At 46.1% G+C, this 27,946-nt stretch overlaps 1 protein-coding gene across 3 annotated transcripts in view; it reads right to left on the bottom strand.

Moving 5' to 3' along the window:
• The window catches only part of TSPAN5 (tetraspanin 5), a 152,687-nt gene that overhangs the window by 60,308 nt on the left and 64,433 nt on the right, over positions 1–27,946 (bottom strand). The window contains exon 1 of one of the 3 annotated variants that reach the window (XM_070263398.1): positions 22,033–22,083. The exons of the other annotated variants lie outside the window; for them this stretch is intronic. Within the exon in view, the coding sequence (XP_070119499.1) occupies positions 22,033–22,041 (9 nt within the window). The 5' untranslated portion in view covers positions 22,042–22,083. Of the gene's footprint in view, positions 1–22,032; positions 22,084–27,946 lie in introns of those variants that run through there. 3 annotated transcript variants of the gene reach the window in all.

Below are 27,946 nucleotides of genomic sequence, written 5' to 3'. Positions count from 1 at the left end.
ACCCTGAAAAGGCAAAATAGGCATTTATGTATTTTCAAGTATACTTCCAGAAAGTTTCTTAGAACACCAGATCATCGGGTCAAAATGACTAAACACCAGTTTGAGCAAGACCACACCAAACCAAATTTCAGAATTCAGCTAGTTCTTCTCCAAAAGTCTCCAAAAGAAAATGTCAAAAGTATTTTTGGTAATGTGTTAAATGCTAACAAGGTCTTGCAATCAACAGGTTTTTCTCAAAGTGTAACTTCAATTCCATTTTATACTTGATCCGTTCAAAAGCCAAATTTACCTTGCATTATAAAAAGACACATCTTGGGGCCGGCTCCGTGGCCGAGTGGTTAAGTTCGCGTGCTCCGCTGCGGCGGCCCAGGGTTCGGATCTGGGCGCGGACATGGCACCGTTCGTCAGGCCACATTGAGGCGGCGTCCCACATCCCACAACTAGAAGGACCTGCAACTAAGATACACAACTATGTACAGGGGCGGTTGGGGGAGATAAAGCAGGAAAAAAAAAAAAAGATTGGCAACAGTTGTTAGCCCAGGTGCCAGTCTTTAAAAGAAAAAAAATAAAAAATAAAAAAATAAAAAGACACATCTTGTCCCAACTCCCCAAAAGGATATAAGATATGAGGTTATGTAACTGCCTTCTAACTTTTTAGCTGTGTTTTTAAAAATTTGAAACCCATCTTGATTTGAAACATGAGCCTACTCATTCTAAAAGTCTTGCTATGATTGAGCGAAGCTCCGTGTCTCATACGCTGTGTGTTCACAGCATGAACCATTGTGGAGAAAGCGTATTAAAAAGTTCTCATTTCACATTACGAATCCATAACCTAATGTACTAATTATACTCATTCGTTTACTGAACATCCACAAATGCCACTGTACACAATAATCATTAAAATTCACTATGGAATAATAACTTTAAGATCTCATCTTGAACACAAAGCTATTTGAAATCACTATATTATCTTTAATTTATTTCTAGCTTAAATTTGGTTAAATGCCCCTGCAGGCTTTTTAATATAAGACTCAATGTAATGAGGCAACAAAACGCTAAAATATTCCATTACCATAGAAAACATAAACTCTGTTAACATGCATAAATTCCCAATGAAAACAAAAGTTTCAGCTTGAACCTAAAGGACAGGTACACAAATATTATGAGAAAGCCTCCACTGGAAGCACAACTCTTGCTTTCTAAAGAAAAGACTCTGGGAATACAAATATGTGTTCTATTTACCAGATAATACCATGTACGTGTTCATGGTGAAGGCTGGGGGGAAGACGTGGCATTATTACGAAATCCCACAGAAAATTACCCTGTGTACTGCTGGAAACGCTGGGCATAGGATGTTCATAAAAGAAACAGCCTGAGAAAACCAGAAGTTTCCCCAAAGCAAGTCCCTGAAATCCCACTGGACCATACACAAAAGGGAGTGATGGTGGGGTGAGCTATACCTCCAGCAGCCCTAAAGCAATGGCTCCCAATGGCACTGGGCATGTTCACTTGTTTATCTGGAAGCTGGCTACACAGCTATGTTCAATTTGTGAAACTCCATCAATAGGAGCACATTTTTGTAGGCACATCATCCTCCCTGACCCATGAGAGTCCTCCCATTCTTCTTCCTACCACCTCTCCCATTTCTCTTCACACCATCCTCTCCAGTCACGGGGGCCTACTGTCTAGTCCTTGACCACACCTTACCCTCGTGCTAATGGAATCTCTTCCTTCTTCCCTTTACGAGGATGGGTTCTTCTTGTCACTCGTCATTTCTCCTCAGAGAAGGCTTTTCTGCCCACCCTGGCTAGCCTTTACTGCATCACCTGTTTATTTCCCCTTCACCTCACTTAGCACATCCTGAAATGCTTTTAATTATATTTGTAGTTGTCTTTCAGTTGTTTCCCCTACTAGAAGGTGTGCTCCATGAGAATGGAGACTGTGTACATCTCATCCACATGTGCTTCCCCAGCACAGGGCCTTGCACACAGTAGGTGTTAAAAACAAACTGGCAGAATGAAAAAATGATATTCCACATCAGAAGAAATTTATTGCAGGTATTAAGCTAAAAGGTAGACGTAAACAAGCAATTGAAAATTAAGAATTACTTTGAACTGAGATAGAATAAAAACTATTTCAGACGGCTTTCATGTACCTTGCTTTCCTCACCTCCATCATAAGCATCATCGCAACGCTGATGGAAAAACAACGAACTAACAGCATCTCAGTAACCTAACCTGCCATTTTAACTAAAAAAGATCTACCGCACCGTGAGGACCTTATTAGGGAAGAAAGCAATCCTATTAATTCATTTTTTTTCTTCCTGTAAAAAGACCAGAAAATCACTTCCAGCATTTGCACTCACATGTTTACACACACCCCTCTGGCAGGAATGGCTCTCCAGCACTGGACTATGACCCAACCCACCGGGGACTTCATAATCCTCACACACAGCCTTGGCCTGAGACACAGAGAAACTTTATGCCAAATTTGTGGGTGGGAAAGCCAGTCTCTCCTTCCTGCAGAAGGATGTGCAGATGATTATTACACAACTTGAGGATGGCCCATGCCTTCCTGTCCCAGGAAGCTCCCAGAGGCCCCCTAATTGCCTCTTATTCATCAGAGCAGCGGGTCTCAGGCTCGCTCAGAGGATGCGGCACCTGGAAGCCCTGCTGCCCACTGAGGAAAAACATGAAATGTTGAAATGCTTTATTTCTTCTTCTGAACCAGGAACAATTTTTCTGGCAGAAAAGGACGTATATGAATGCCATGTTAAAACCACAGCCTCATCTCTTGCATCCTCAACAAAATAACCGAGAGACAGTTATTGAACCAACTGGCTGTATGAGTTTTTCAGGTCATAGTCCTTTGCTACTCATTCATTCATTCATTCCCGTCTCCTGATACTCACAAACGAGGTAGCTAGAGCCACAGGTTTAAGAAAAGTTGACAGGGAAAAACTTGAAACTGAAAAACTTACTTCTATTGACACATTTTTTTTCTTCTGTGGATAGGGACAGGCCATTATTCATTTTTAGCAATAAAACTGCTGGGTTGGAGGAGTGTCTGTGAACTGCTGCCTTAAGGGAGGTCTTCTCCTCAAGTCCAATTACATCATTCTTTGCCAAAGACAAAGAAAATACATATATAAGATCTTTAAAAATCTTTTTAATCTTTAAAAATCTTTATTTATACACAAAGATTATATATAAGGAAATATATTTCCATATTTGGAAGAAATTTCCAATTCTCACCAAGTTTACACTTATCAAAAAGTAAAACGGCTGTTTTTAAATAATAAATTTGTTAAAAATTATACCAACATTTTGAAAGAATCAAGAAGCAGAATGATCTCTACAACCACATTTTGTTATAATGTGCATGAATGTTAAGTATAAAATAATTTGAAAGTTGACTACATAATGAATCTTTAAGATTTATATATATATACTCTTACTGGGAGTGACAGATAATTCATAGACAAGAAAGGATGTTTTTGATAGTAATGCCCTTACAATACATAAAGATGTTAAAATAGAACGTTTTATCATATTAACACTTTTCTAAACAGGGTACACACTCAACAATTATATATACAGTACAAACAGGTCTGTGGTCTCCAAAAATGACACTAATGCAACTGAAGCAGAAGAAAACACACAAACAGGATTAAATCTTGACACAAAGAAGAAGGGGCAGAATCTGGAACGTCTGGCACGCTACTGAGAACAAACACCGGCAGCAATACAAATGCTACAGTCTCAGATCCAGGCTGGGTGGCTCCAGTCTGGGAAGCTGATTTTTCCCTCTTAATTAGAACTAAATGTCTAACAGAACAAGTCTGTAGGTAACAAAAATGATTACAACAGGAACTGTTCTACCGTAATCCAAGTAGTTTTTAAAGTCACACACTTAGGGGCATAACTCTCTATTCCTTAAGTGTGAGCTGTGCATAGTGACTTCCTTGCAAAGAGCACAGTGTGGAAAAGAGGGTGGAAAAGTACCTCTACAGCGGATAAGCCTGGCACACCCTCCATCAGGTAGGTGAGCAAGCCCACACCAACAGTCCTAAGTCATGTTGGTAGTAGCAGGTACCCCCCGACAGGACAAATACGGCACTTTATCTCTGTGGTCTTTTCCCAAAACCAATAACCCCAGTCTAATGATGAGAAAAACATCAGACATATCCTAATTGAGAAGCAGTCTCAAAGCAGTACAAAATACATGAAGAGTACTCCTTAAAAACACCAAGGTCATCAAAAACAAAGAAAGTCTGAGAAACCGTCACACACACAAGAGGAGGCTAAGAAATTAGATGATTATATGTAATGTGGTATCCTAGATGAGATCCTGGAATAGAAAAGGAGATTAGGTAAAAACTAAGGACATCTGAATAAAGTACAGACTTTAGTTAACAATAATGTATTGATATTGATTCATTAATTGTAACAAATGTACCATACTAACACATAAGATGTTAATAATGGGAAACTCAGTGTGGGGTAAAAAGGAACTCTGCTACCTTTGGAAATTTTTGTATCAAAAACTATTCTAGGGGCCGGCCCCATGGCCGAGTGGTTAAGTTTGTGCACTTGGTTTCAGCAGCCCAGGGTTTCGCTGGTTCGGATCCTGGGGGCAGACATGGCACTGCTCAGGCCATGCTGAGGTGGCATCCCACATGCCACAACTAGAAGGACCCACAACTAAAAAAAATATACAACTATGTACCAGGGGGCTTTGGGGAGAAAAAGGAAAAACAAAATCTTTGAAAAGAAAAAAAACTATTCTAAAAAATACAGTTTATATTAAAAACTATGAGTTTGATGTTTCAGTTTCCATATACCCATAGATAAGGCAGAAATGTGTCCACGAAAGTTCTGTCCATCTTTAAAATTTGTTTTCATTGTTGTTCAGAAGGTTAATGTTCTAGGTCAAATTAAAACAAATGAGATTCTAACGAAATCATCCAAAAACGGAAGTCTAAGATGAGCTCATTCTTGTCTGCTCCCCTCTTAGGCAGCAGTGTACCTCTTACATTATTAAATTGGACTGGCATCTCCTTACTTCCTGCACAATTTACATGCATGGCCCCTCCCAGAACTGCCCAAAGTGTTTTCTGTGGACTGCCAGTCCCATAGAACCATGACAGAGAAGAGTTAAGAGGTGGGTGCGTGTTGGGCAAGTTCTGTGCCATAATGTCTTGGCAAGCTCAGTAACGTCAAGATAAAACATTTCCTTATAGGTGAGCTTCTTACGGTCTTTAATTCAAATGTGCACAGTGAAGAGGATGATATTTTGCATTATTCCCAAACTCCTTTGACCAGAACACTTTTATGGTGGGGTGGGGGAAGGGGGGCATCTCCAGGGACGGGGCTTTATGGTACACTTTTGAGAAACCCAGCTCTGCACGCAGTGGCCAAGCCTCCAGAGGAGGGGACGTGCCAGCTCCTGTGAAAGCCTTCTCTGCAGGGCCCCTGCCCCGGGCACCCGGTACGCCCGGCTCCATGACACCGGGAAGGCATCAGTCCCACAGCATTCACCACTATGTATTATTTTTAGTTACTGAAACATATGGATTTCTATCTGACTTTTTCACTTTTCTGTCTAAGCTTACAATTAAAAAGTTGGGGGGTGGTTATCACATGTGCTTTCATCTGGGAGGAGGAGAAGCTTACAGAGAGTGTACTTTCTCATCGCTATGCGTCCCCTGCAGATATGATTACCGACTTCAACTTGGAAGGAAGAGCCATAGTACTTGGGGGATATTTCTTCAGAAACTGTGGGTCCGTCACTGCAGACAAGAACAGCATCTCTCTCAGCAGGCAATCTGTTCCCTTCTAAGCTGATCCTCTGATGACTTAATAAGAACAGCTGAAGAGCTGTGAACAGTGATATAGCGTGAACATGAAAACTTTTCTACTTAAATTTATTTATTCTTTAATTTCTTCATTGGACAGGATGATTTTATTTTTAAAAAGTCAAGTAAGCATATAGATGTGAGTTTTACATGGTACTCCAAAACACTAATTAGATTTAATAAACGTTGAAAGGAACCGTCTCTGTTGCCAGCAATTCTGACCAGTTAGGATGCCGCAGTCAGAGTGGAACAGAGCGGTCACGGGCCACGGCTGAGGAAGCAGGGGTTTAATCACCCAAACTTTCCAGCTGCCAAGTCCCTGCACAGGACACGAGAATCTACCTTAGGATCCTCTTTGGGTTTGGGGCTATCTTATTGACCAAACACCCCCTTTAAAACAGCAGTTTGAAAGGCGGCTATCAAAAATTAAAGCTATGTTTGTCCTAGAGAACTGAGCATAAGAAATCCAAAAGAAAAAAAAATTTCTATAAAATTTCATGCTACAATACTATAATCTTAAGCCATTGAAAAATTAAACACATTTCGCATTTTATTGGAATGTAAGACTAGAAAACTAGAAAGCTCAAAAAAGAAAAAAGGCTTGAAAAAGTCTTTTTAAAGTAAAGAACAATTAAAACCCATGTTTTACGTTGCCCCTGGATCTCAAGCTTCTGGCTGGCAAAGTCGGTCCACACTGAGGTTATTAAGTGGAAAGTTTTTGGAGTTGCAGAGACATGAGGGCAAACGGCTGTGCACGGCTGTGCACGGCTGCCAGCGACGCGCACGGCACCCAGGGGACGGCGCATGGCACCCAGGGGACGGCGCACGGCACCCCCGGGACTTCCCGCGGCGCAGCCCGCAGATCTGCCCCAGCCAGGCGGGCTCTGGAGGCTCTGGATTAACAAGCAGAGTATTTCAAAGTGCCTTTGAAGGTGTTTTTGGCTTTGTTTTTTCTAACACCTCAACACTGCAGAAGGGAGCTTCTGAATTCTGATAGTTTCCGCTTTTTCTCGCTTCCACTGTAGCCCTCCGTGTTTCTGATCACCTGCTCCCACTGGCCAGCCTCCGAGCAGAACGGGGTCGCTGGAAACCCACGAGGGCGAGCCCATCTGACTGCGAACAGGCCAGAGTCTGAGAGACGGCCAGGGTTTCCAGACTGTCACTCCGAAGGCAAAGGAAAGCTTCGCCCCTCTCCTCAGAGCAGGCCCCAGGCAGGACAGGGGCACCCGCCCGCCCCGTGCGGGCCTCAGCACGGCCTCCTGTGCAACCTCCCAGCGCCCTGTGGGCTGGGTACCGCGGGTGACCCCACTTTAATAAGGATGAGGCGGAATCGGCCTGGAGAGAGGACCCCCCAGGAGTGGCGGAGCAGCATTCTAACCCAGGCCTCCCTGCCCCAAACCTGTCATCTGGCTCGCACGGTCCCTTCCCTGAATCCAGTGCAGCAACACAGGCGGAAGCGAGCACACAGCTCCGCAGAGACCGGAGGACAATGCCCCGCGTGCTGGACGGCAGACGGGCAGCGCCGCTCTGGTAAAACTCCCCGCAGGCCAGGCTCTCCCTTCCCCGCTCTGAAATGTGCAATCTTAAAGGATAAGTTGAAACATAACACAAACGGCAAAACACGACCAGATATGCAACATGATGCTGCTGGCAGCGATGGTCTAACGGGGTGGTGTTACAATGAGGGAGACAATTTTATATCTATCTTTACTCATTCCTGTCCTTACCCAGAAAGGAAGGAGATTTACAAATATGAGTAAAAATAGGATAATAAATTGATGAACAGGAGTTCACAAGAGCTTAGGCCTTTATATATGCTAAACTATTACACGCTATTTTCTTGAACACTGTTTTAAGCATTTTTACTATCATTAGATACTGATTTTGCTTAAATTACTTGAATAACCACTAGTTGGAAATACTTAAAAACACAATATGTAGGCCCCGAAAGTTTTTCTGCATTTGCAAAAAGAGTAACACAGACAAGCCATCATGACATTCTTTAGCTCCTGTATCTTCAGACAGAACCCGAACAGTCAGACGCTCTGCAAATTAAGGCTAAATTTTCACAATTGGTAGAAAGTAGAAATTTGAGTCAACCAACTGTTACAGCCGTCAGAACACAAAAAGTTTCCATTGTTTTTTCCTGAGTGTACAGGGAGCTGACTGTATCGAGCTGTTTTTGTTTCTCCTCCTGAGATGTCACTTCTCTGAAGAATTTCCAACAACATACAAGCAATCCTTTCAAAGACAAGCATTCCCTAAAAATAATATGAATCTTTTTCTAATCCAAAACATTGTAAGGTGGAAAAAGCAATTTTCTGAGCAGAAACATATTTCCATTTGTCCCCAAGTAAATTCTAAATTCTAATCAGATTTAGTCCAAATGCCACTTAATGACTCCATGTTCCAGCCCAGATAGCAAGACACACTGCTAACTTGCCGTTTGGTGACAAATGCCTCTTTATTCCAGTGTCCCCCAGTGGTGGTATTATTAGCAATGGAGAGAGTGACTTAGAGGCCGACTTGTTCAAAGACTAAAGATTTCCATCCAAGCTTTTCCCATGATCTGCAAAGCATTTCACTGAGATTATCATAATTTCCTAAAACTGAGTAACATATTTACTAGAGGGAGATTTTCTAAGTATGCTGTTAATGAATTTTTTTCAATCCACAAACATATATTTGAATACTTCTAAATGTTAATAAGCACAAGAGAAAGTTGAAAGAGATATTCAGTGGACTACATGCTCCAGGAGGGCAGGGGCCCACAGACCCGTTCAGCAGGAGTCGCCGAGGCCTGCCCAGCACAAGGCACTGCTACCAAATCCTTGCCTTCAAGGAGTTCCTAACCCTTGAAATGCCAGGCACTACTCTAGGCTCGGCAGACACAGCGGCAGGCAAAGCAACCCTCGGCCCTCAGGGCACTTGTGTTCCAGTGGGCTGGGATGGGGAGGTGAGGGAGAAAAAGACAACAAACCAAAACTATGTACATATAAAATATAATGTGAGAGACAGGAGCTCTAAAGAAAAAAAGAGCAGAGTAATAAGGGGTAGGGCAGCTTTTCTAGACTGGGTGGCCTTACACTTGGCAGATCTTCTAGATGAGACTGAGATTTAAATGAAGCAAGACAGCAAGCCTTGCAAATATTTGGGATGAACGTTCCAAACAAAGAGAACCAACTAATATGTAGGCAACTAATGATAACACAATTTGCAACCAGTATAATGAGGCCTGTGGCTGGGTTTGCCAGCTGTCTACCAGAACCCCAGCTCCTCTGCCTGGCACCCAGTGGGACCACATGTCTCAGCTGCCCTTGCAGTCAGGGGAGGCCTGGGGACTTGTCTTTGCATGTGAGAGAAGAGGTATGCGCCACTTCCGAGGCAGACATGGCTGCTCCATGCACTCTTTTCTCCCGTCCACGTGAAGTACAGCACGACGGGGTCAGCAGAGCCACAGGGACAGGGCCTGGGGCCCTGCGTCCCGCACGGAGGACAGCCAGGCACTGAGCAAGCATGCAGCAAGGCATTAACAAAACTGTCTGCTAGACTGAGTGCCCTGAGGACAAGGATCAGGTGTTTTTCGTCCCCATATCCCTAGAACCCGGCACAACTCCTGGAGACCGGCAGGTGCTCAGTGGTAGTTGAATAAATGCTACTGAAACAGTGAAAACAGCAGTTAGCTCTGTTAAAAGGTAATTGAGGAAAGGAATCTGCGAGGGTTCACAATGAGGCCATTTTTAAGAACAGAGTAAGTGGCTTCTAAGCAATGGGTTGGGGTGGGGGTAGATATTCTTGGCAGAGGAAAGAACATGACAAAGAGAGGAAGAAAATACGTGAGACACTTGAGGGACATGCTCCAGAAGAATGTCTGTAACCTTTCATTCAGTAAACATTTATTAAGCACCTATGATGTGCCAGGCACTGCTGAGGTGCTGAGGGCACAAAGCCTGGGAAGGCAGGCCCTGCTGGAGGGGAATCTTGAGTACAGGATGCAAAGAGGACATAAAAAGGAGAGTGTGAACTCTACTGGGGGTCGCGACACCGGAGCCAAGTCCTGAAATGCCAGCAGACACTGTCCAGGCAGAGTAGCCATTGCACGCATTCCAGAGAAGAGGGTGAGCCAGGCATGGCGAGCTCATAGGACTGCAGGTAGCTCAGGCCTCCAGACAGCAAGCTGCAGGAGGGCCGGCCTGTGTGTGCTTCGGTGCTGGATCTCTGGCGCCTGGATCGGGGCCTGCACTTGGCAGACGGGCATGCCTGAAGAATCGGTGGAAGGGTAAGGCCAGAAATAAGGCTGGAGAGGAGGCAGGGCTGGATAGGGGAAGGAATCAGAAAGCCCTGATGGGGACAAGAGCAGATCTGCATTTCATAAGAGCACTCCGGTTGAAAGGTGCCTGAAGGGCTGTAATAGCAGAGGAGATCCTCAGGGGTGACTGTGAAGCCAGGCCCCAGGCGAAAGGAGACGACATCTGAAATAAGATAAGAGAGGAGAGGGGGCAGAATGAAAACCACAGGATTCCAGAGGTGTACAGGGAGGACTCAGAGGGCTTGTGATGATTTTATAGAGAGGGAGGGAAGCAGCGTCTAGGTGACTCCCAAATTTAAGGAAGAGCAAGTTTGGAGAAAACAACAGGAAACCAATTTTGCGCAGGTTACATCTGGAACACTTGAGGGGTTTCAAGGAGGAAATGTCCCAAAGGCAGTTGGACAGGCAGGCATGCTGCTGCAGGAAAGGTCGGGACTGAGGTCAACAGTAGAAGAAGCAGCCGCATTCAGGGATAACTAACATCACAGGAATGAATGAAACTGCTCAAACGTGACCGCCACATACTGTTGCACAAATTGTGCCCTGTACAACCCCTGGCTCCAGCTGCCCTGGGTCTCTGCAGTTTTGTACAGTTATTACGGCGCATTTCTGGCAGATAACTGTAATGTACCTGCAGGAGAGGGCATCTTTTTCTAATTCATCGAAGAGATTGTATAGATGAGCAACAGGTTTGCCAAAAGAGCTGCCCCAGAACAAGCAGAGGTGAGAGGAAGGAAAGAGGAGAAAAAGGGAGAAGGTAGGGGAGAAAAGGGACAAAGTCAGTCCATTTCTGTCTAGGCTTCATTTCAACGCTGGTCTATAAAAATCTTCTATATCCTCTCCATTGAAGATCACAACCATTCTATTAACCCTAACGCTCTCATGGTCTCAACAGAGTCTGTCGCTATGGGGCATGTCAGGAGTTTCCTGAAAACGACCCTCCCCTGCTCTCGCATGGAGATCTCGGCCGTCTTCCTTCGGACTCACAGGCTCCAGGGCTCCATTTTCTTTGTATGACAACAACGATGATCATGAAGCATCGTCCCCGCTCACACACATCCACACCTGCCTATAGCAGTTACAATCCTCCGGCCTTCAAGCGACTGGAATAAAAACCACTCAAGTCATTTTCAAATGGCTTTTCCAAACTAGAAATAAACATAAGCAACTGCATACCTGTAACGGCACAGAACGCTGAGTTTCTGTATCAAGACGCACCATGTCCAACTAGCGGTTCTGAAATGGGCGTGATTTTGCTTCTCCACCAAGGGACATTTGACAACATCTGAAATCATTTTTGGTGGTCACAATAGGGGGACAAAGGTGGGGGTTTCCACTGGCATACAGTGGGTAGAGGCCAGGGACGCTGCTAAACATCCCACAATGCACAGGACAGCCCCCACCACAAAGAATTAGCTGGCCCAAAATGTCAGTTGTGTCCAAGTTGAAAAAACCTGTGTTCAACTATAGGCTGTTGAGGCTTAGGATCAGTAAGTCCTTCTTGACACACAGCAGATGTTCAACCATATTTGATCAGACAAAATTAAATGGAAGACAGTTACCACACCACACTGAAAAAATGGGCAACAATTGCAGTAATTTTTCCTCCTTTTGCTGTCACTGCTTTCCTTCAGGCTCCCAAGTCAAATTACAAAGAAGTCAATAAGAAGTGTTAGAAACCTAAATGACACATACAGTTTAAGTGCTTTTCTTTTTTTTTTTTCCTGAGGAAGATTAGCCCTGAGCTAACATCTGCCGCCAATCCTCCTCTTTTTGCTAAGGAAGACTGGCCCTGAGCTAACATCCATGCCCATCTTCCTCTACTTTATATGTGGGATGCCACCACAGCATGGCTTGACAAGCAGTGCCATGTCCGCACCCAGGATCCAAACCGGCGAACCCTGGGCTGGTTCGCAGAACATGCGAACTTAACCAGTGCACCACTGGGCTGGCCCCCAGTTTAAGTGCTTTCTGATAAAGTAAATCCTACAGTTTCTATCAAATTCTTGTAGAATATACTAAATTTCTTCCCCAAACAAATAAAATCTTTGGAAAAAATCTCTTCCTACATAAAATTCCATTATTATTTTCCAAGAGTCACATAGATAAAAACAATAATGGTCTACCATGAAATACAAGCAAAAACGCTTCTTGATCATTGTCCTACATATTGAGAAATGCAATTCTGGCAGTTAATTTAGATCAACGAGAAAAGGAAACAATGAAATAAAAGCGGAAGCTAAGCACAGGTGATCTAGGCTAATCTCATTGAGTCCTTCCATCCCATCACTAAGTCCCACACCTCACCTCGATAGCCATTCATCTGTTTTCTCAAAATTTAAATGAGAGTAAAAACGTTCACACATTTTGTAATGAGGCATCTGGTTTAACTTAGGCCATTTGCTCGGGTCCTGACACCAAAACTGACTGTGTTCCTAATTTTTAAGGTTCCACTTTCATTTCCACTATAACTAAACGAGAAAGAACAAAAGCTTTGTCTTTCAAAAACCCTAGATGATCGTGTCCCTGCCCTTCTTGGAAAGAGAGTCAGGCTGTCGCTTTCCCAAACTGGCACCTTCAGCAACTGAAGCCTTTTGTCCCCATTGTGGAGACAATGGCTCCCTTAAGCGTCAGAGGCCCCAGGAAAGCCACCACCGCTGGAGGGGTTTCCATGGGACATAAATCACTCGCCCACGACCTGCCACTTGCTAACCTGCTGCTCATGAACCTTGGACCCTGCACAATACGGCTCGTCATGTCCTTTGCAGCCCTTTACGGCAGCTGGGAACAAGGGGACTGCCTGCTTGCATAGACAGAGGATATTTTTCCTTTCTGACACTTAGGTTGTTTTTCCCCTTGTACAGTGAAATTTTTTAATAAAAATCACAGGCACAATTCCCACATGCTAATTAAGTTTTAAAATACTTATATACTTGCATGTTTATGTAACCACTGAGCATTTTAATAGGATTTGCGAAATATATTTATCTGATCATTTCCTAATATATCTCCATGTGGACCAGATCCCCTGCTCTTATGATTCTGATTGAGAACTTCTGCAACTTTTCATCCCCTTTTTGGGTACTTAAAGGATTAAGGGAGATACAAACACACAGTGAACCCCACATTTCCTGGCTGAGAAATTTTTCCCCATATATGGATTTCCTAAAATCACTTAGTCCTCCTGAAACAGAATTGCTCAAACGAACATTGAGTAAAGATACTGTTGTTGACGTGACATCATTCCTATACACCTAATTCCATTGCTCTGCAGCAAACTCGGCCTGCTCTAAGGTAGGAAACTTGTCACTTCCTATAGGGACTGAGGTTGTCTGCTGCTTTGTAGCCCTTAACACAAGCAGTCGAGGCCCCAGGGCCTGTTTGAAAGTCACACAAGCAACATCTCTGCTGAGTGACTCGCAGCTGCCCACCGTCAGCTGGGGACCTGTGTTCTCTCCTTTCCTACTGGCCTGGGCCACACGCCCACCTGCATGCCCAGCTTGGGCATGAACAGACGCCCTACAGTGCAGCAGTCCCATCACAAAAACACTACCCTCTGTGAGTCGGGTTACACCAAAGGCTCTCCAGGCACGAGATCACAAAGTGATTTAATACAAGCGTGGATAAAAAGCCAAGTGCAATTTAGAAGCTGAAAGGAAACACAAGAGAAAGTTATTTGGCTTTAGCGAGAAGAGAAGGAAATAGGCAGAGAGCATCTTGGACCCACCTGGGCAGGAAACAAGAGATGAGGGCAACAGCAGTCTGCTCGGTCTGTTATAGGGGAATGGTAAAGAATGGTTTCCCTTACTCCGGCTCCTGAGATGACAAGGGCTTATAAACTGTGCTAATAACTCAAAACTCTTTTTAGGGTCTGGAGAAGTGAGCAGCACTCAACATAACTGAGCAGAGGAAGAGCTGTGAGTGCTGGTTGTGCCAATAACAAAATGAAGCCCCAGCATTTTTCTGAAAGTGGCTGGAAATCAGCCTTTGACCCAGCACAGAAAACCTTGGGGGGAAAAAAATCAGTCTAAACAAATGTCATAGGAAACAAACACGTATTAATGAAAAGACCTTTGCATCAGAAAAAGAGGGCAGTAGGGATGTATGCTGACAACCTTGAGAATAATGCCAAAGGCCACAGCCAAAACATGTGATTCCAACGTCAGGCCAGAGCCCAGCTGGAGCCGCCATGGGAAAGAAAGATGCCATACAGAGGAGAAACCCAGGGCCAGCACCGGGTGAAGTGGGTGACGAATTGGTGCGAAGGCACCACAAGCGGCAGGCTTGTTCTCTCCTGCCTGAGGATGTAAGCTCTCAGTGGCTTTTACTCTGGAGCCTGGAGGCTGGGGAGGCAGACAGGCGGCATATGTACAGCTGAGCTTTGCTCTGGGGCAGCCAGGAGGCATCATCACCAGCACAGCAGGGGAAACAGAGATGCAGCCTCCAGGACAGGGGACTCGGGGGTGTGTGGCCATGGGCAGAGGCAGAGCACGGAGGGCAGGAGATGCAAAGTCGAATGCAGCACATCCCCCGGGGCCAGCAGCCACGCCTGAGCCTGGAGAGGAGGAGTCCAACACTGTGGTCCATTGTGGCAGAAACAGCTGCGCTGCAGCCGCTCGGCCAAGTGCAGGAACGTCTGCCGACGTCTTCAAGAGGGCGCAGGCTCCTGAGCAGAGCAGAAACAGAGCTGCGCCCAGGGTCTTGCTGGCCAGCTCTCGCACAGGGGCATTCAATAAGCGATCGTGTAACTGGCTTAAGTGTCCTCCTCCCGCCCCACAGACCAAAATCCATCAACCAGAACTGATGGGCTTCTCGTGGCCTGTGACGCCTGTGAGGATGCAGATGGATGAAAAATCGTTTTGCCCTCAAAGGACTTATTGTCATCGAGGCCAGATGTTTTTTTCCCAAACTGTGGGTGGCCTTCCATAGTAGATATTCAAAATCAATTAAATGGGTCAAAACCAGCATTGTTTTTAACACACACACACCCAAAAGAACAGAAGAGAGAGTTCTCGTGGAACTTTTGATTCAAATGTGTGTGCTCACTACCACCAAGTCATGATGTTAAAACATACTCCTTACTGTGGGTCAAATTAAAAATAAGTTTGAAAGTAGCTGATCTATTGAGGAAGACAGAAACATCTAGCCATTTACTAAGGACTTTCACACACACTATTTTATGGAACCATCGAGAAACCCCACGAGGCAACTGTCATTATTACACCCATTTTTTCAGCAACTCAGAGAGGTTACCCAACTTGTTCAAAGCAGCGCAGCAGAGCCTGGGTATAATCCCAGATGGATCTGACTCCAGTACATGCTCAAGTACCACAGGAGTTGAGGATGAGGATGAGCAGAGAGGGCTGGAGAGGAAGGCAAGGAGAGAGATGGTGCAACCCAAAAGGGGCAGGAAAGGTGGGTAGGTCTTGGCTGGGACAGAGGGTCAGAGATGCAGAAATGAGCTGAGCTAGTTTGGGGTGAGTCAAGAGTCCAGCCTGACATAGCAGCGGCACTGAATTAAAGGAGTGGGCAGACCAGGCAGCCCCCATCAGTCCTGAGACTTTGGGCACAAACACTAACCTCTTTGAGCTTTACTTTCCTCATCTGTCAAATGGGGATAATAACTGTTCCTACTTCAAAGAAGACTAAGTGAAACAAGGTGTGTAAAGCGCTCGTGCTCACCATATGACAGCTTAAGAAGACGTCACCCCACCCATGCCAATCCTGCTCCAGAGAGCAATGCACACACACCACTTTACTCGGCCCTGACAACAATCTAGGAGACAAGACAAAGTTTTCGAGCTCAGGAGACTCCAGCAGAGACACAGAATGACGTGCACTGCAGCCTGTGCTCCGGGCCGCTATGCAACAGGGAGAAGAGCAGGTAATAAGGCTGACAGCTCCGCGAGCTGACCGAAGGTCTCGAGGGCTGAGCGGAGAAACGGAGACTTGCACCAGCAAGAGCCAGGGAGTTTCAAAGGTTTTCGAGGAAAAGAGCTATGGGGTGGGGGGTGTCAGGTAATATAAGGCTCCCAAATTAGGAAAATAAAGCTGCTCTTGCAGCTAAACTTTAAAAGTCAAGACATGCAAAGGCCTCCTACAGAAACAGCTCCAAGGCCTGCAAAAGTCTAAGTATTCAATCTTGGGGCAAGAACGTCAATCAGATGGGGCCTGGTCACACCTGAGAGTGGAGAAAAGTAGAGACATAAAGAGAACCACAGTGGCCTGGCCACCCAAGCATCAGCAAGAGCAAGCCGCAGGCAACATCCTTAGTCCTTCAAGGGTTCAGGAGCTGCTGGCATGCGCAGGCCCCTGTGGAGCAGGATGCAGGCAGCTGGAGCCGGCTCCCTTCCAGTGTTCCCACTGGCAAGTCTCCTGACTGTGAAATGGACACCTCGGACTTAACCTGATGCCATTGGACACTTAACTCCTCTTTGTTTTTATTCCATACTGGCCAACTAAGCATCTGATTGTGATGTGGTTTCCCACACAGGCCTGGCTACAGGGAGACACTGTGTACTGGCTGTTCCCACACTCGAATCCCAGGCCATGAAATGGAAATAGAAACAATTCTATTCTCATTTTAAATCGGAAAGATGTCAATCTGCTTTTATATATCCACTTCCCGAACCCAGTTAACACGATGGAGAGGTGAACTCTCGTAATGCTCATCAATCCATTTCCGAGCCTATAGAGCTGAGGGCCACCAAGGGATCAAGGACGTCCACTAGAATACACTGCTCTGCAAAACTTGCTGGGAAAACACACTTTGAGCATCTACGGGGTGATCTACCGGAGGGAGGATGGAGGAAGCCGGGTCAGGCTGCAGCAGGGCGGCCGGGGGAGCAAGGGGGACTCGCGTCAGCAAAGCCAGCTTGCAAGCCACAGATGTCAGGTGACCAAAAGTATAAACTAGAGTAGAGGCAACAGAAAGGGAGAAAAAAAGAGAAAACTACAAGAGAAAGTTGAGGGGGTAAAAGAGATGCAAAGATGACTAAGATTTCAGTTTCAGGGACTCAGAGTGGGGGCCCCACCTCTAAAACACAGGGAGTTTACTGAACATGGATTTCTCTAGAGATGTTCATTCGAGATGACACTATAGCAGCTCTGTCCAATCTGATGACTGATTGGGACCATATGCTATTCATTACATTGCTGGTCACTCTCTGCATTCCACAAAGATATACTGAGTGTTTACAATACGGCAGATATTACTCCATCAGTCCCCGGGGATCCCTGCCTTCAAAAAGCTGACAGTCTAGTGTTGTTGACAGATAGGTTAATTTACTACTATAGTAAATAGAGGTGCAATGATGGAGGAATGCACAGAGCACAATGTACAGAGGACAGGAATTATGGGGGTATGGACAGAGTACAACGCACATGTACAGAGGACAGGAATTACGGGCGTATGCACAGAGTACAACGCACATGTACAGAGGACAGGAATTATGGGCGTATGCACAGAGTACAACGCACATGTACAGAGGACAGGAATGTACAGGGAGAATGCACAGAGCACAATGCACATGTACAGAGGACAGGAATGTACCGGGTGCATGCACAGAGTACAATGTACATGTACAGAGGACAGGAATTATGGGGGTATGCACAGAGCACAATGTACATGTACAGAGGACAGGAATTATGGGAGTATGCACAGAGTATAATGCACATGTACAGAGGACAGGAATGTACCGGGAGAATGCACAGAGTACAATATACATGTACAGAGGACAGGAATTATGGGAGTATGCACAGAGTATAATGCACATGTACAGAGGACAGGAGTGTACAGGGAGAATGCACAGAGCACAATGCACATGTACAGAGGACAGGAATGCACTGGGTGCATGCACAGAGTACAATGTACATGTACAGAGGACAGGAATGTACGGGGGGCATGCACAGAGCACAATGTACATGTACAGAGGACAGGAATGTACAAGGAGAATGCACAGAGTACAATGCACAGACACAGAGGGCAGCAATGTACCGGGGGCATGCACAAGGTACAGGGAACACCTAAAATAATGAATACTGTGGGGGAGAGAACCAAACTTTTTCAGCCAAATGAGATAAATCATTTTTAAAGAGAAGAATCAATGTTATTACCTTCTTTAATTTCTGATTCTGTGGACATGCTGATTTTAAATCAGACATCAAATCACCTAATTTTACTTCCTTTCATCGTATAAGTAGTGAAAAAGAAATAGCAAGAAGACTGGAAAATACGATCATAGCTGAGAGACTGCAGCAATGTGACAGAGATTCACAATAATAAAACAGAGGTAGACCCAGCTGTATGGAAGCCCATGAAGAGGCCAACATCTAATATTCTGGCCAAAACCAAAACCGTGAGGCAGCCTACGTAAAGACAACACACTCATCTGGTTTCATCATCTGGGACAAAATTCCCAAACTGCAACTCATATTAGCAATTTAATTTCCCATTCACTGAAAATGTAAGAGTTCACAAAATCTCAGAGTTGATAAGGCAAAATTAGAAAGCAAGACAATTCCAGGATTGTTTATCATGCAACCAAACAGACTTTTCCAAAAGAGTAATAATGTCAAGTGTATAAAACAAAGAAAATATTCTAAGGCCACCAAAAAATTAGAAATTTTGGAAAGACATAGGATCTTCCTCAATCACCAGGACACGGCAGGGAGCTAAGCACACTGAATGACAGACATGAAAAGCGCGAGACAGAGATCAAAACGCAGCAAGAAAGAGAGTGTTGGTGAGAGCTCACACCTCCTGCCAACACCGTTTCCCCCACCCCCAGCCTCCACCACAGCCTTAGTATACTGTACTAGCCTCGTGGGCAGAAGAGTAAGACGGAAGGTTTGGGAACAAGCATCTCCACTAGCCATTCTCAAAACTGCACTGTCTGCTGCTCTTACTGACCATTCTTACTGAGATGAATTTTTTGGTTGTCCCACTGGCCAACACTAAGGAACACCATAGGAAGCTGTTCTAAAAACTCTTTATTCTATTTACCGTCAGGACTTCGCCAAAGCTGTTTCCCACTTTATCACATAGTATCCATTTTATCAGGTCCTATGACTTTCCTAAGAAGTAGCATGTACTTTGTAACATGAGGCTGAACATGTTTCTCTTTTTGCACTGGCTAATAGGAAGCTCAGAAAACATGTGCAGGTCACTTTCAGCAAATTCAATTGCTCTCCAATATAAAAGCATTACTTGTATCCCTTTTCCCTTTACACATTCTCCTGATTTACTTAAAACAATAAACAGAAACGTATAATAGCTAATAGAAAAAATTTATTGAGTGTTTATTATTAGACATTCTAATGTCATGGCCTATCTACATGTCCCCTACCTTATGACTCCTTAAACCATAAGTATTCTTTAATATATATGCTAAATTCTATATATTTAGATTTTATATACTTAAGCATATTAAAATTTGTTTTTGGAAAGGTTAGGGTATGAAGAGACTGATGAGCGAACTGATAGATGGGTGGAGAAACAGATCAGTATCGCACATTTCTGTGGGGCTTTTCAACCAAATCATGGAGACCGGGCACTAATGATGGCGAACGGCTGAGGATGCGCGAGGTAGGACTTGGGACGTCCTGGGCTGCAGACCGGAGACTCTACATGGACGGCAGCTGTAGCTATGCTGGGCAACACAGAATAAGCAATACAAAAGCTTCCACACCCTGCGGTAGGAAGGCCACCTCCCACTGCAGCATCTGATCCGTACCCCCAATTCGCCGTGTTTATAGGGCATATCCAAACCCTAACTGCAAACTCCAGCCCTTTGCAGGCTCAGAAGAAAAACCCCCGGATACGGAAAGACACAAGGCAGTGTCTGAACGCGCTGAGAGCCAGGGCAGCCCAGGCCAAGGGCAGCCGCACGCACGGAGCGGGGCGGAGGAAGCATCCACACGAGGCCACCTTCCCCCTCGTACTCGACCTGGACCAGGTCAAGGCGCTGTCATCTCTCCACTCGTTCTTCCTCTCCATCTTTCTCCACACAGCACACACACGCAGCGGAGCTGGCCTGTGTGCAGGGGGTTCCTGGCGACACCTGACAGCAGGTGCCCTGAGAATCGGGCTCTCGGCCGCAGCCAGGCTCAACGCGACAAACCACACGCAGTGTTCCTTCCTGCAGGTCGCTCCGGCTTCTGCCCACGGTCCTCGTTCTAAGAGGTTCTTGCAGGCTTGGTTACCCGGCCTTCAAACCGGAGACTCGTTACAACGCACCGAATAGAGACAAGGATAGAGCTGCCCCGACAGAAGTGCCCCGCGCCCAGGAGCCGCCGCCGTCTTGCGGAGTCTGCAGCTGCCCCGGCGGGCCCGGGCGGCCGGGAGCAGGCCCAGCAGGGGTGCCGGGCGCGGCCCAGCAGGCTTCCTCTCGCGGGCAGGGCGGCTACCTTCCAAAGCTGTGACGTTCTCACTATTAATAAAACATTAACACACCACCACCAAACTAAGAACTTCACTCTACAATTTTCCTTCAGATAATTAAAAATCTATCTACTATAAACATGGATATACATCATACCGTGTCCAAACCCACAGAATGTCAACACCAAGCGTGAACCCCAAGGTAAACCACGGAGTTCGGGTGATCAGGTACAGCGACGCAGCCTCATCCTTGGCGCCAAATGTCCCACTCCAGTGGGCGACGTCAGTGATGCGGTGGCCGTGCACGTGTGGGTCAGGGGCACGTGGGACCGCTCCGTGCCTTCCTCTCAATTTTACTGTAAACCTAACCGTGCACTGAAAAGTACAGTTTTTAAAAATAATGATAAAACGAAAACAAAATGCACCTGCTATGGACTGTGAGGCTTAGGAAAGCTGACACTGAGCAGGGGTCCCCGTGATTAAGGGGCTGGGAGCGAGGACAGATGGCCTGAAGCCATAACAAGGACTCGGCGCGCCGCGGGCAGAACCTGCGCCTCCCGGGCGGGCCGGAGCGAGGCGAGCCCGGGCGCCCACAGCTCTGTCGCGGACAGTTCGCTGCGGCGCTCCACGAGCATGCACCAGCGGCACCCCACGCACTGCGGACTCCGCGGCGCGGGCAGACGCCACAGTCAGCGCAGGGGACCGCCACGCAAAGGCCCGACAGGCTGCGAGCCGGGCGCCGGCGCACGCGGAGAGGGGCGCAGGGCGCGGGCGCGCGGAGAGGAAGAGCGCATGGGTTGGGGAGGCCGGCGCGCGGGAGGGGTGGCGGACGCGCGGAGGTGGAGGGGCGGGCACGCGGAGGGGGGCGAAGGCCGAGGGCGAAGGCCAGGGTCACGCGCAGAGGGGGAGGGTCCAAGGAGCTGTAATCAGTCAACCAGCGACGTCAGCAAATCTGGAACTGCTGCCTGTGCCGGCACTGTCCCAGGGGCCGCGGCCACAGCAGAGAACAGCCTCAGAGCCTGCCCTCAGGAAGCCCACATTCGGAGGAGACGTAAAACAGAAATATACTTAAGTAAAAACCAGTAGGATGTCAGATGACTGAAAACCGTGGCGAAGAGGACTGCAGCGGGGAGGGGGCGAGGCGCGCCGGGACACACTCGACAGCGAGGCGCACCCGGGCAGGCTCGGTGGAGGGGCCCCTCTCCACGGCCCCCTCGGGTCCGGCAGGACGCCTCAGGGGACAACCAAGACTTCAGGAAGAGCGCCATTCCCGGCGACCCCGAGAACAATGCTGTGTTGAACGCGGAAACCCCGCAGCCCCCAGAAAGCTAACTGTGAAAACGCAGCTGCAGCGCAAGCCGAGGTTTTCCTGTGCCACCTCTTTCAACTTCTTTGCTTCCTTTTTTCCTTTAGCCACTAAAATGAATCTGGAGACGAAGAGAAGTTGTAAATACCCTCCCTCACGGGTACCTTGTCCCCGCTCACCTGGACCATGTTTCCCTGGTGTGACAATAAACAGCCAGGCTGTCTCACTCCCGAGGGGCAGAGTGTCACAATCGCACCGTTTGCTTGAAGAATCTCGCCCACCACGTAATTAGCCTAGAGGTCACCATCTGTCTCCAAGTCCTCATAAAACCGACCATATGTTGTTTTCATCAACGGCTAAACTAGAGCCACACACACTCCTCCCCAAGAAAAAGGCTACAAACCCATTTTCCTCCGGTGGAAGGGCTTTTGGGGGACACTTAGCTCTCTATTACCACCACATTTTTTTTTAATTTTTATTTTCTTCTGTTCCTGCTTTGTCCATGTCTACCAATCCAAACAACCGTACCAATTCCTAGAAATGTCTGAAAGGCTTTTCCAGGAGACCTTGGGCGAACAGGCTTGGAGCCCCAGAATTCCAGCCAGTTCTGGGCTCGAACCCCGACCTGAGGAGAAATGCACACGAGCAAATGTCCCCGCAAACGAGTCTTCCTGTCTCCCCGCCCGCTGCACTGGGCAGTCCCCGTCATCAAACAGCAACTGTGCGTCAGAGGGACTCCGCTCCAAAGTCAGCGGCAACTATCAACGGATTTACATCATCATTTGAAACATGCAAAAGCTGTCATCTAATTCTATTTTGATTTATAAGGGCAAGAATTCCCAAACTTGGCGTTGCTGTTCTTCTCCTTCTATGACTAAACAATCTTTAATAAGAAGCAGCAGTACAAAATGTTACAGATTTTAGTTTGGTTTAGTTGATTTTTAAGCTCAATATGAATAAAAATTATCCAAAAAATGTGTCCCTGCTTTAAAGTTCTACGGCAGGGAACACTAAAGCTAAAGGTAAGAAGGTTTGAGTCTCTGGAAGAAGTGGGTCATTACCACCACTGCTGAGGTCCCAAGAAACCAGTTCACCCACCGACCTCCCTTGCAGCACGACAAATTCATCCTGCCCAGAGTCTCCAGGGTCAAGAGCAAACTTTATTTACAAAACTGGCCACAATTTCGTCATTTAAAAAAAGGCCAAGAGTTTCCTACGAGGCTAATGATTCCATTTGGCCTGGGAAAGTATTTGTTGAAGTGAACGGTGCAAAGAAGAGAAATTTTAACTTTGTAGATCTCTTGACTCATTAATCTGTAAGTTAACCTCTGTCACCAAAATAATCAACCTCTTAGACCTTTAAAGGTTTCGCACATCGTATTTCACCTACTTACTGAACTTGAGCTGCATTTCTTTTTTCTAAACTTAGGAACTGTTAACCCTGGGCAGGGTTCCTCCTCACAGAGGAGAGATTTTGTTAAAGGCTACCTTCCCATCTGCGCCAAGATGGTTTACCTTACTTACATGCATGTAAGACTAATTCTCATGAGATTGTTATCCCTCAGAGATCTTGAACATTCTCCCAGGGACCCCTTTAACTTAAGGTATTTCAGGACTAGATCTTATGACTGTTTCGAGTCTAAGAGGGTTGTCAATTGTTAGCCATTCATCAAGTGCCCCATCAAGATTTCTCCCCCTCGGGGGCGGGCTCCGTGGCCGAGTGGTTAACTTCGCGCGCTCTGCTGCGGCGGCCCATGGTTCGGATCCTGGGCGCGGACATGGCACTGCTCGTCAGGCCACGCTGAGGCAGCATCCCACATCCCACAACTAGAAGGACCTGCAACTAAGATATACAACTGTGTAAAGGGGGGTTTAGGGGCATAAAGCAGGAAAAAAAAAAAAAAAGAAGATTGGCAACAGTTGTTAGCTCAGGTGCCAATCTTTAAGAAAAAAAGATTTCTCCCCCTCCTCCCATGCCAATGTCCCAGCGAGTCAGAATTAAAAGAAACAGTAGTCAGGGGCTGGCCCCATGGCACAGTGGTTAAGTTCGGTGCATGCTGCTTTGATGGGCCTGGGTCCACAGGTTCAGATCTGGGGCGTGGACATACACCAGTCAGCCTCACTGTGGTGGCGACTCACATATAAAATAGATGAAGATTGGCACAGATGTTAGCTCAGAGCTCATCTTCTTCAGCAAAAAAAAAAAAGAAAGAAAGAAAGAAAAAAGAAACAGTAGCGTGATCTAAGCACAGAGAGACAGAGGTAGCTCCCAGTTCTGCCACTGCCTCATACCTTACTTTCAGCACTGGCTTCATCTTTTCTAAAATATGAATGCCACTTCTCAGCCAGGGTAACTATGAATATTATGTGAAAGCAGGAAGGGTGCCTAGCAAGAAGCCTGACCCCAATGGACACACAACAAATGACAATGTTACTGAAGTTAGAGATTCTTGTGTCCAGCAAAGCCTACTTTTTGTAATCCAGCTAAAATGGTCTTTGCCCACTTTCCAAAGCATTCAACTCCATCTAAATAAAAAGAGTACCATGAAGATTAAGAGTTAGCTGAGTGAAGAGGACAGGGCTGAATGTTCTGGACCAGAGGAGAAGCATAGGGCACGCAGGAGCTGAGAGGCGCAAGCAGTGCCAGGCTGGAGCATCGAGTGCCGAGTGGAGAGGGACAAAGCCAGGCTCACCAAAGCCACGGGGCAGAGCTTACAAATCCCCTTTTCAAAGACTATCTAGCAACACAGGGAAAAGCTCACTATTTGTAGTATTTTTTCAAACTGAAAAAATAAAGTATAAAATATGAAAAGGTGTGGATACATATATACAAATATTTGGAAGAAAAAACATGGAAAATGATTTTTAAATATAGAGATTGCAGTGATAATCACTACACACTCTATTTATATACAGATTTCCTCAATTTGGGGGATGATTCGAACACACGGCACACATCTATAATGGGGATGGGGTGCGTTTGTTGTTAAGGAGGAAAGAGCCCACGTCAGTCTCCCTCCCAGTGAGACTGAGACACGCTAATCTCTCCGATCAATCGAGGCTCTTCAGTACGCGTGTCTCTGAGACGTCTGGAAGCCCCAGTGACCCACGCCCGAGCTCCTCATCTTCTTCTCCTTGTCCTTACTAGGAGTCCGTGATCACTTGCTGGGTGATTGTATCACCCAGAGCCATTGGGGTTTATCCACGGGTTTCTTCAGGTTGAAAAGGAGGATCAGGAATAATATCAAACTCTTACCTATCTCAGCTGATGAAAAAAATGTCCTTATGGTCTAACATCTTTCTTTCTAAATAATCAGCACCTTGCACAATATCCACACAATATTCTGGGAACTTTTTCTCTCCCATTAGAAACTACAATATCAAGCTTGAATGTTGTATCCAACGTCATCCCAATCTATCTGTCTTGAAAGAAAAGACAGGTTATCTCATTTCTGCTCTGTCTCTGAAGGGCCACTGTATTCTCTCACCTTCTGGATATCCACATCATTCACAAAATGACTCTTAAAAAGTCAAACAGCACTAATTATTCCTTTCTCCCTCAATTTATGTGCACATATATACTTTCCAATGTCATTACACTTTCAAATTATTCAATTTACTCAAGATCAACCTGTAATGCTACAAAAGTTACTTAAAGTTGTACTGCCAAGTCTGCAATCACCACGAATTTTGCCTTTTCTTAAAAAGGTAAATAGAAGTAACAGCTGCACATGAAACAAATTAGATGATCTGAATACACTGATTATCTTTGATTATCTAGACATTCTGATTCAAAAAATGTCATGACTAACAATGATGTGTTTTTCCAGCAATAAGTCTTCTATCCCAGCATTCACGGAGATAGAAAACAATTGTTTTATATTCTGCTTTAAAATAAAAACCAAAATCTAAAACTCAATTAAAAAATAAATTCATCTTCTGTCTTTTTCACAATGTTATTAACACAGAAGAGAGAAGTGGTGTCATCCCCACTTATCCACCACAGTGCTCACACATTTTATTTAAGTGTTGTGAAGTACCTGAAACTTCTCATCCAAAAGTTACTGATGTACTGAATTTAAAATGTTTACTGCCCTTAAAACTTTCCAAGAGGGGCCAGCCCAGTGTCACAGCGGTTTAGTTTGCACATTCCGCTTCGGCAGCCCAGGGTTCACTGGTTCGGATCTCAGGTGTGGACATGGCATCACTTGTCAAGCCATGCTGTGGCAGCTGTCCCACATATAAAGTAGAGGAAGATGGGCACGGATGTAGCTCAGGGCCAGTCTTCCTCAGCAAAAAGAGGAGGATTGGCAGGAGATGTCAGCTCAGGGCTAATCTTCCTCCAAAAAGAAAAAGAAAAAATTTCCAAGAGACTTGCCAACCAGAGTCCTTAATTTTTTCCCCCCTGAAACTCCAAGTCCCCTCACCATGTAGCTTCTCCCAGCCCAAAGGTCTCTGCTGGTATAAAACATCTACATTTCCCTCGAAGTATTGCTCCAAAATTGACCTCCGATGCATTACGTGATCATGACCTACCATTACGCAGGTGACGTGATTTGCCAAAATCCTTCTTGCCTGTGGGTGGCATTGGGCTCTGTTTATCCGGGGCGTGTACTACACCCAGTCACTGCTGTTTATCACATCCGACAGGAGTGTTAGGATGACAGACAGCAGACACGAGGAAGACTAAGGAAAACGGGAAGGCCCGGGAGAAGGAAGAGAAGTAATGTCACCTGGCCCTTAGGAGCCCGTCTGCCTCAACTCAAGCCCAGCTCCACTAGAACTGACTGTGTCAACTTTGAGCGGCTTCACCATTTTGAGAATCAGTTCCCAGCGCTAGAAAGGGAGATGCTCATACAGCTAATTCTTAAGGTGTTTGTGAAGATAAAAAAAAATAATCAAAAGCGGTAACTGCTGCAGCCCTCCGTGCAATGCCTGGTCCACGGTAAACAATCATCATTAGCTATTTTCAGAGACCTGTGTACCAACTCAGGAACTAAGAATGCCCTGAGAGATTCAAGATGATTAATTATACCTTTTTGAGGAGCTGGCTGCATTCCATCAGATCACAAGATTTAACGCACATCTTGTTTTCTGGCACTTGTTAATTCTGGAGAGTTAATTAGAAAATGAAATTCACTTCAGGACAGAAATGCAACAGCTATGCAGGGTTAATCAATTATGCAAAGCTGTGTGGTCTGGAGGCAGCCCCAGGCCCCACTGAACCTCCCCTGAGACCTGAACTTGGAACAGGAGCCGGAAACCCCATCACCTTCATCCCTGCAGAGCCACCCCACCTGTGAAGGAGGGGCACTCACTCCCCTCAGATGCCTACACTTCAAGAGGAAATAATCCTGGAATTATACTCACTTTATCTCCTCAAAAATGACTTCTCCTCTTAGCTCTTTCCCAAATAATAGCCCTGGACTTTTTTCCCTTCCTTCCACCAGTGTTTATTAGCATTTATTATAAGCCAAACTCAGTGCTGGGCTTTGGGGAGAGGATGCAAACAGAACAGTCACAGGCCCCACCCTTTCTGAAAGCTGAGAAGAGTTACCCTTTATTTAGGAAACCCACACCCAGCGGATTTGAGTTTTTCAGCATTCACTGCAGTGGCCTGTGGAGCTATGTGGAACAGACAGGACCGCGGAGCTGGAGGATGAAGCAAGCACTGACTGAAGGGTCCTCAGGGCCTACTGCATCCAACGGAGAAACAAAACTATGCCTCCACCCATACCGGAACATTCTTCCCAGCTCTGCCCTGAGTGAGGGAACGCGCTCTTTGTATGTACCGGCTCGGCTATGGAAGAAAGAGCAAATGGTTTCTGGTGCCCTTCTCTCAGGGGGCAGTGCCACCTCCTTCCTTCCAGACCCACACAAGCTCTCACCCCATCCCCAGTCCTCCTCTGACCACTTCAGGAATCCTTTCCTCTAACCTGAGTATGGCACTTCCTTAAGGCACACCACCCCCGAGGCACAGCAGCTGAAAGCTTCTGGAGGGTAAGGGGGGTCGCTTTTCACCTGTGTACGCCCCTTAGCACCCACCACACTGCCCCGTGTTCTCTCCCCCATAAATATCCCCGATGTGGCTAC

This window comes from Equus caballus, chromosome 3 (assembly GCF_041296265.1).
Source record: "Equus caballus isolate H_3958 breed thoroughbred chromosome 3, TB-T2T, whole genome shotgun sequence".
Taxonomy (NCBI): domain Eukaryota; kingdom Metazoa; phylum Chordata; class Mammalia; order Perissodactyla; family Equidae; genus Equus; species Equus caballus.
The sequence above is the reverse complement of the archived record's forward strand: the minus strand, read 5'-3'. Positions and strand labels throughout refer to the sequence as shown.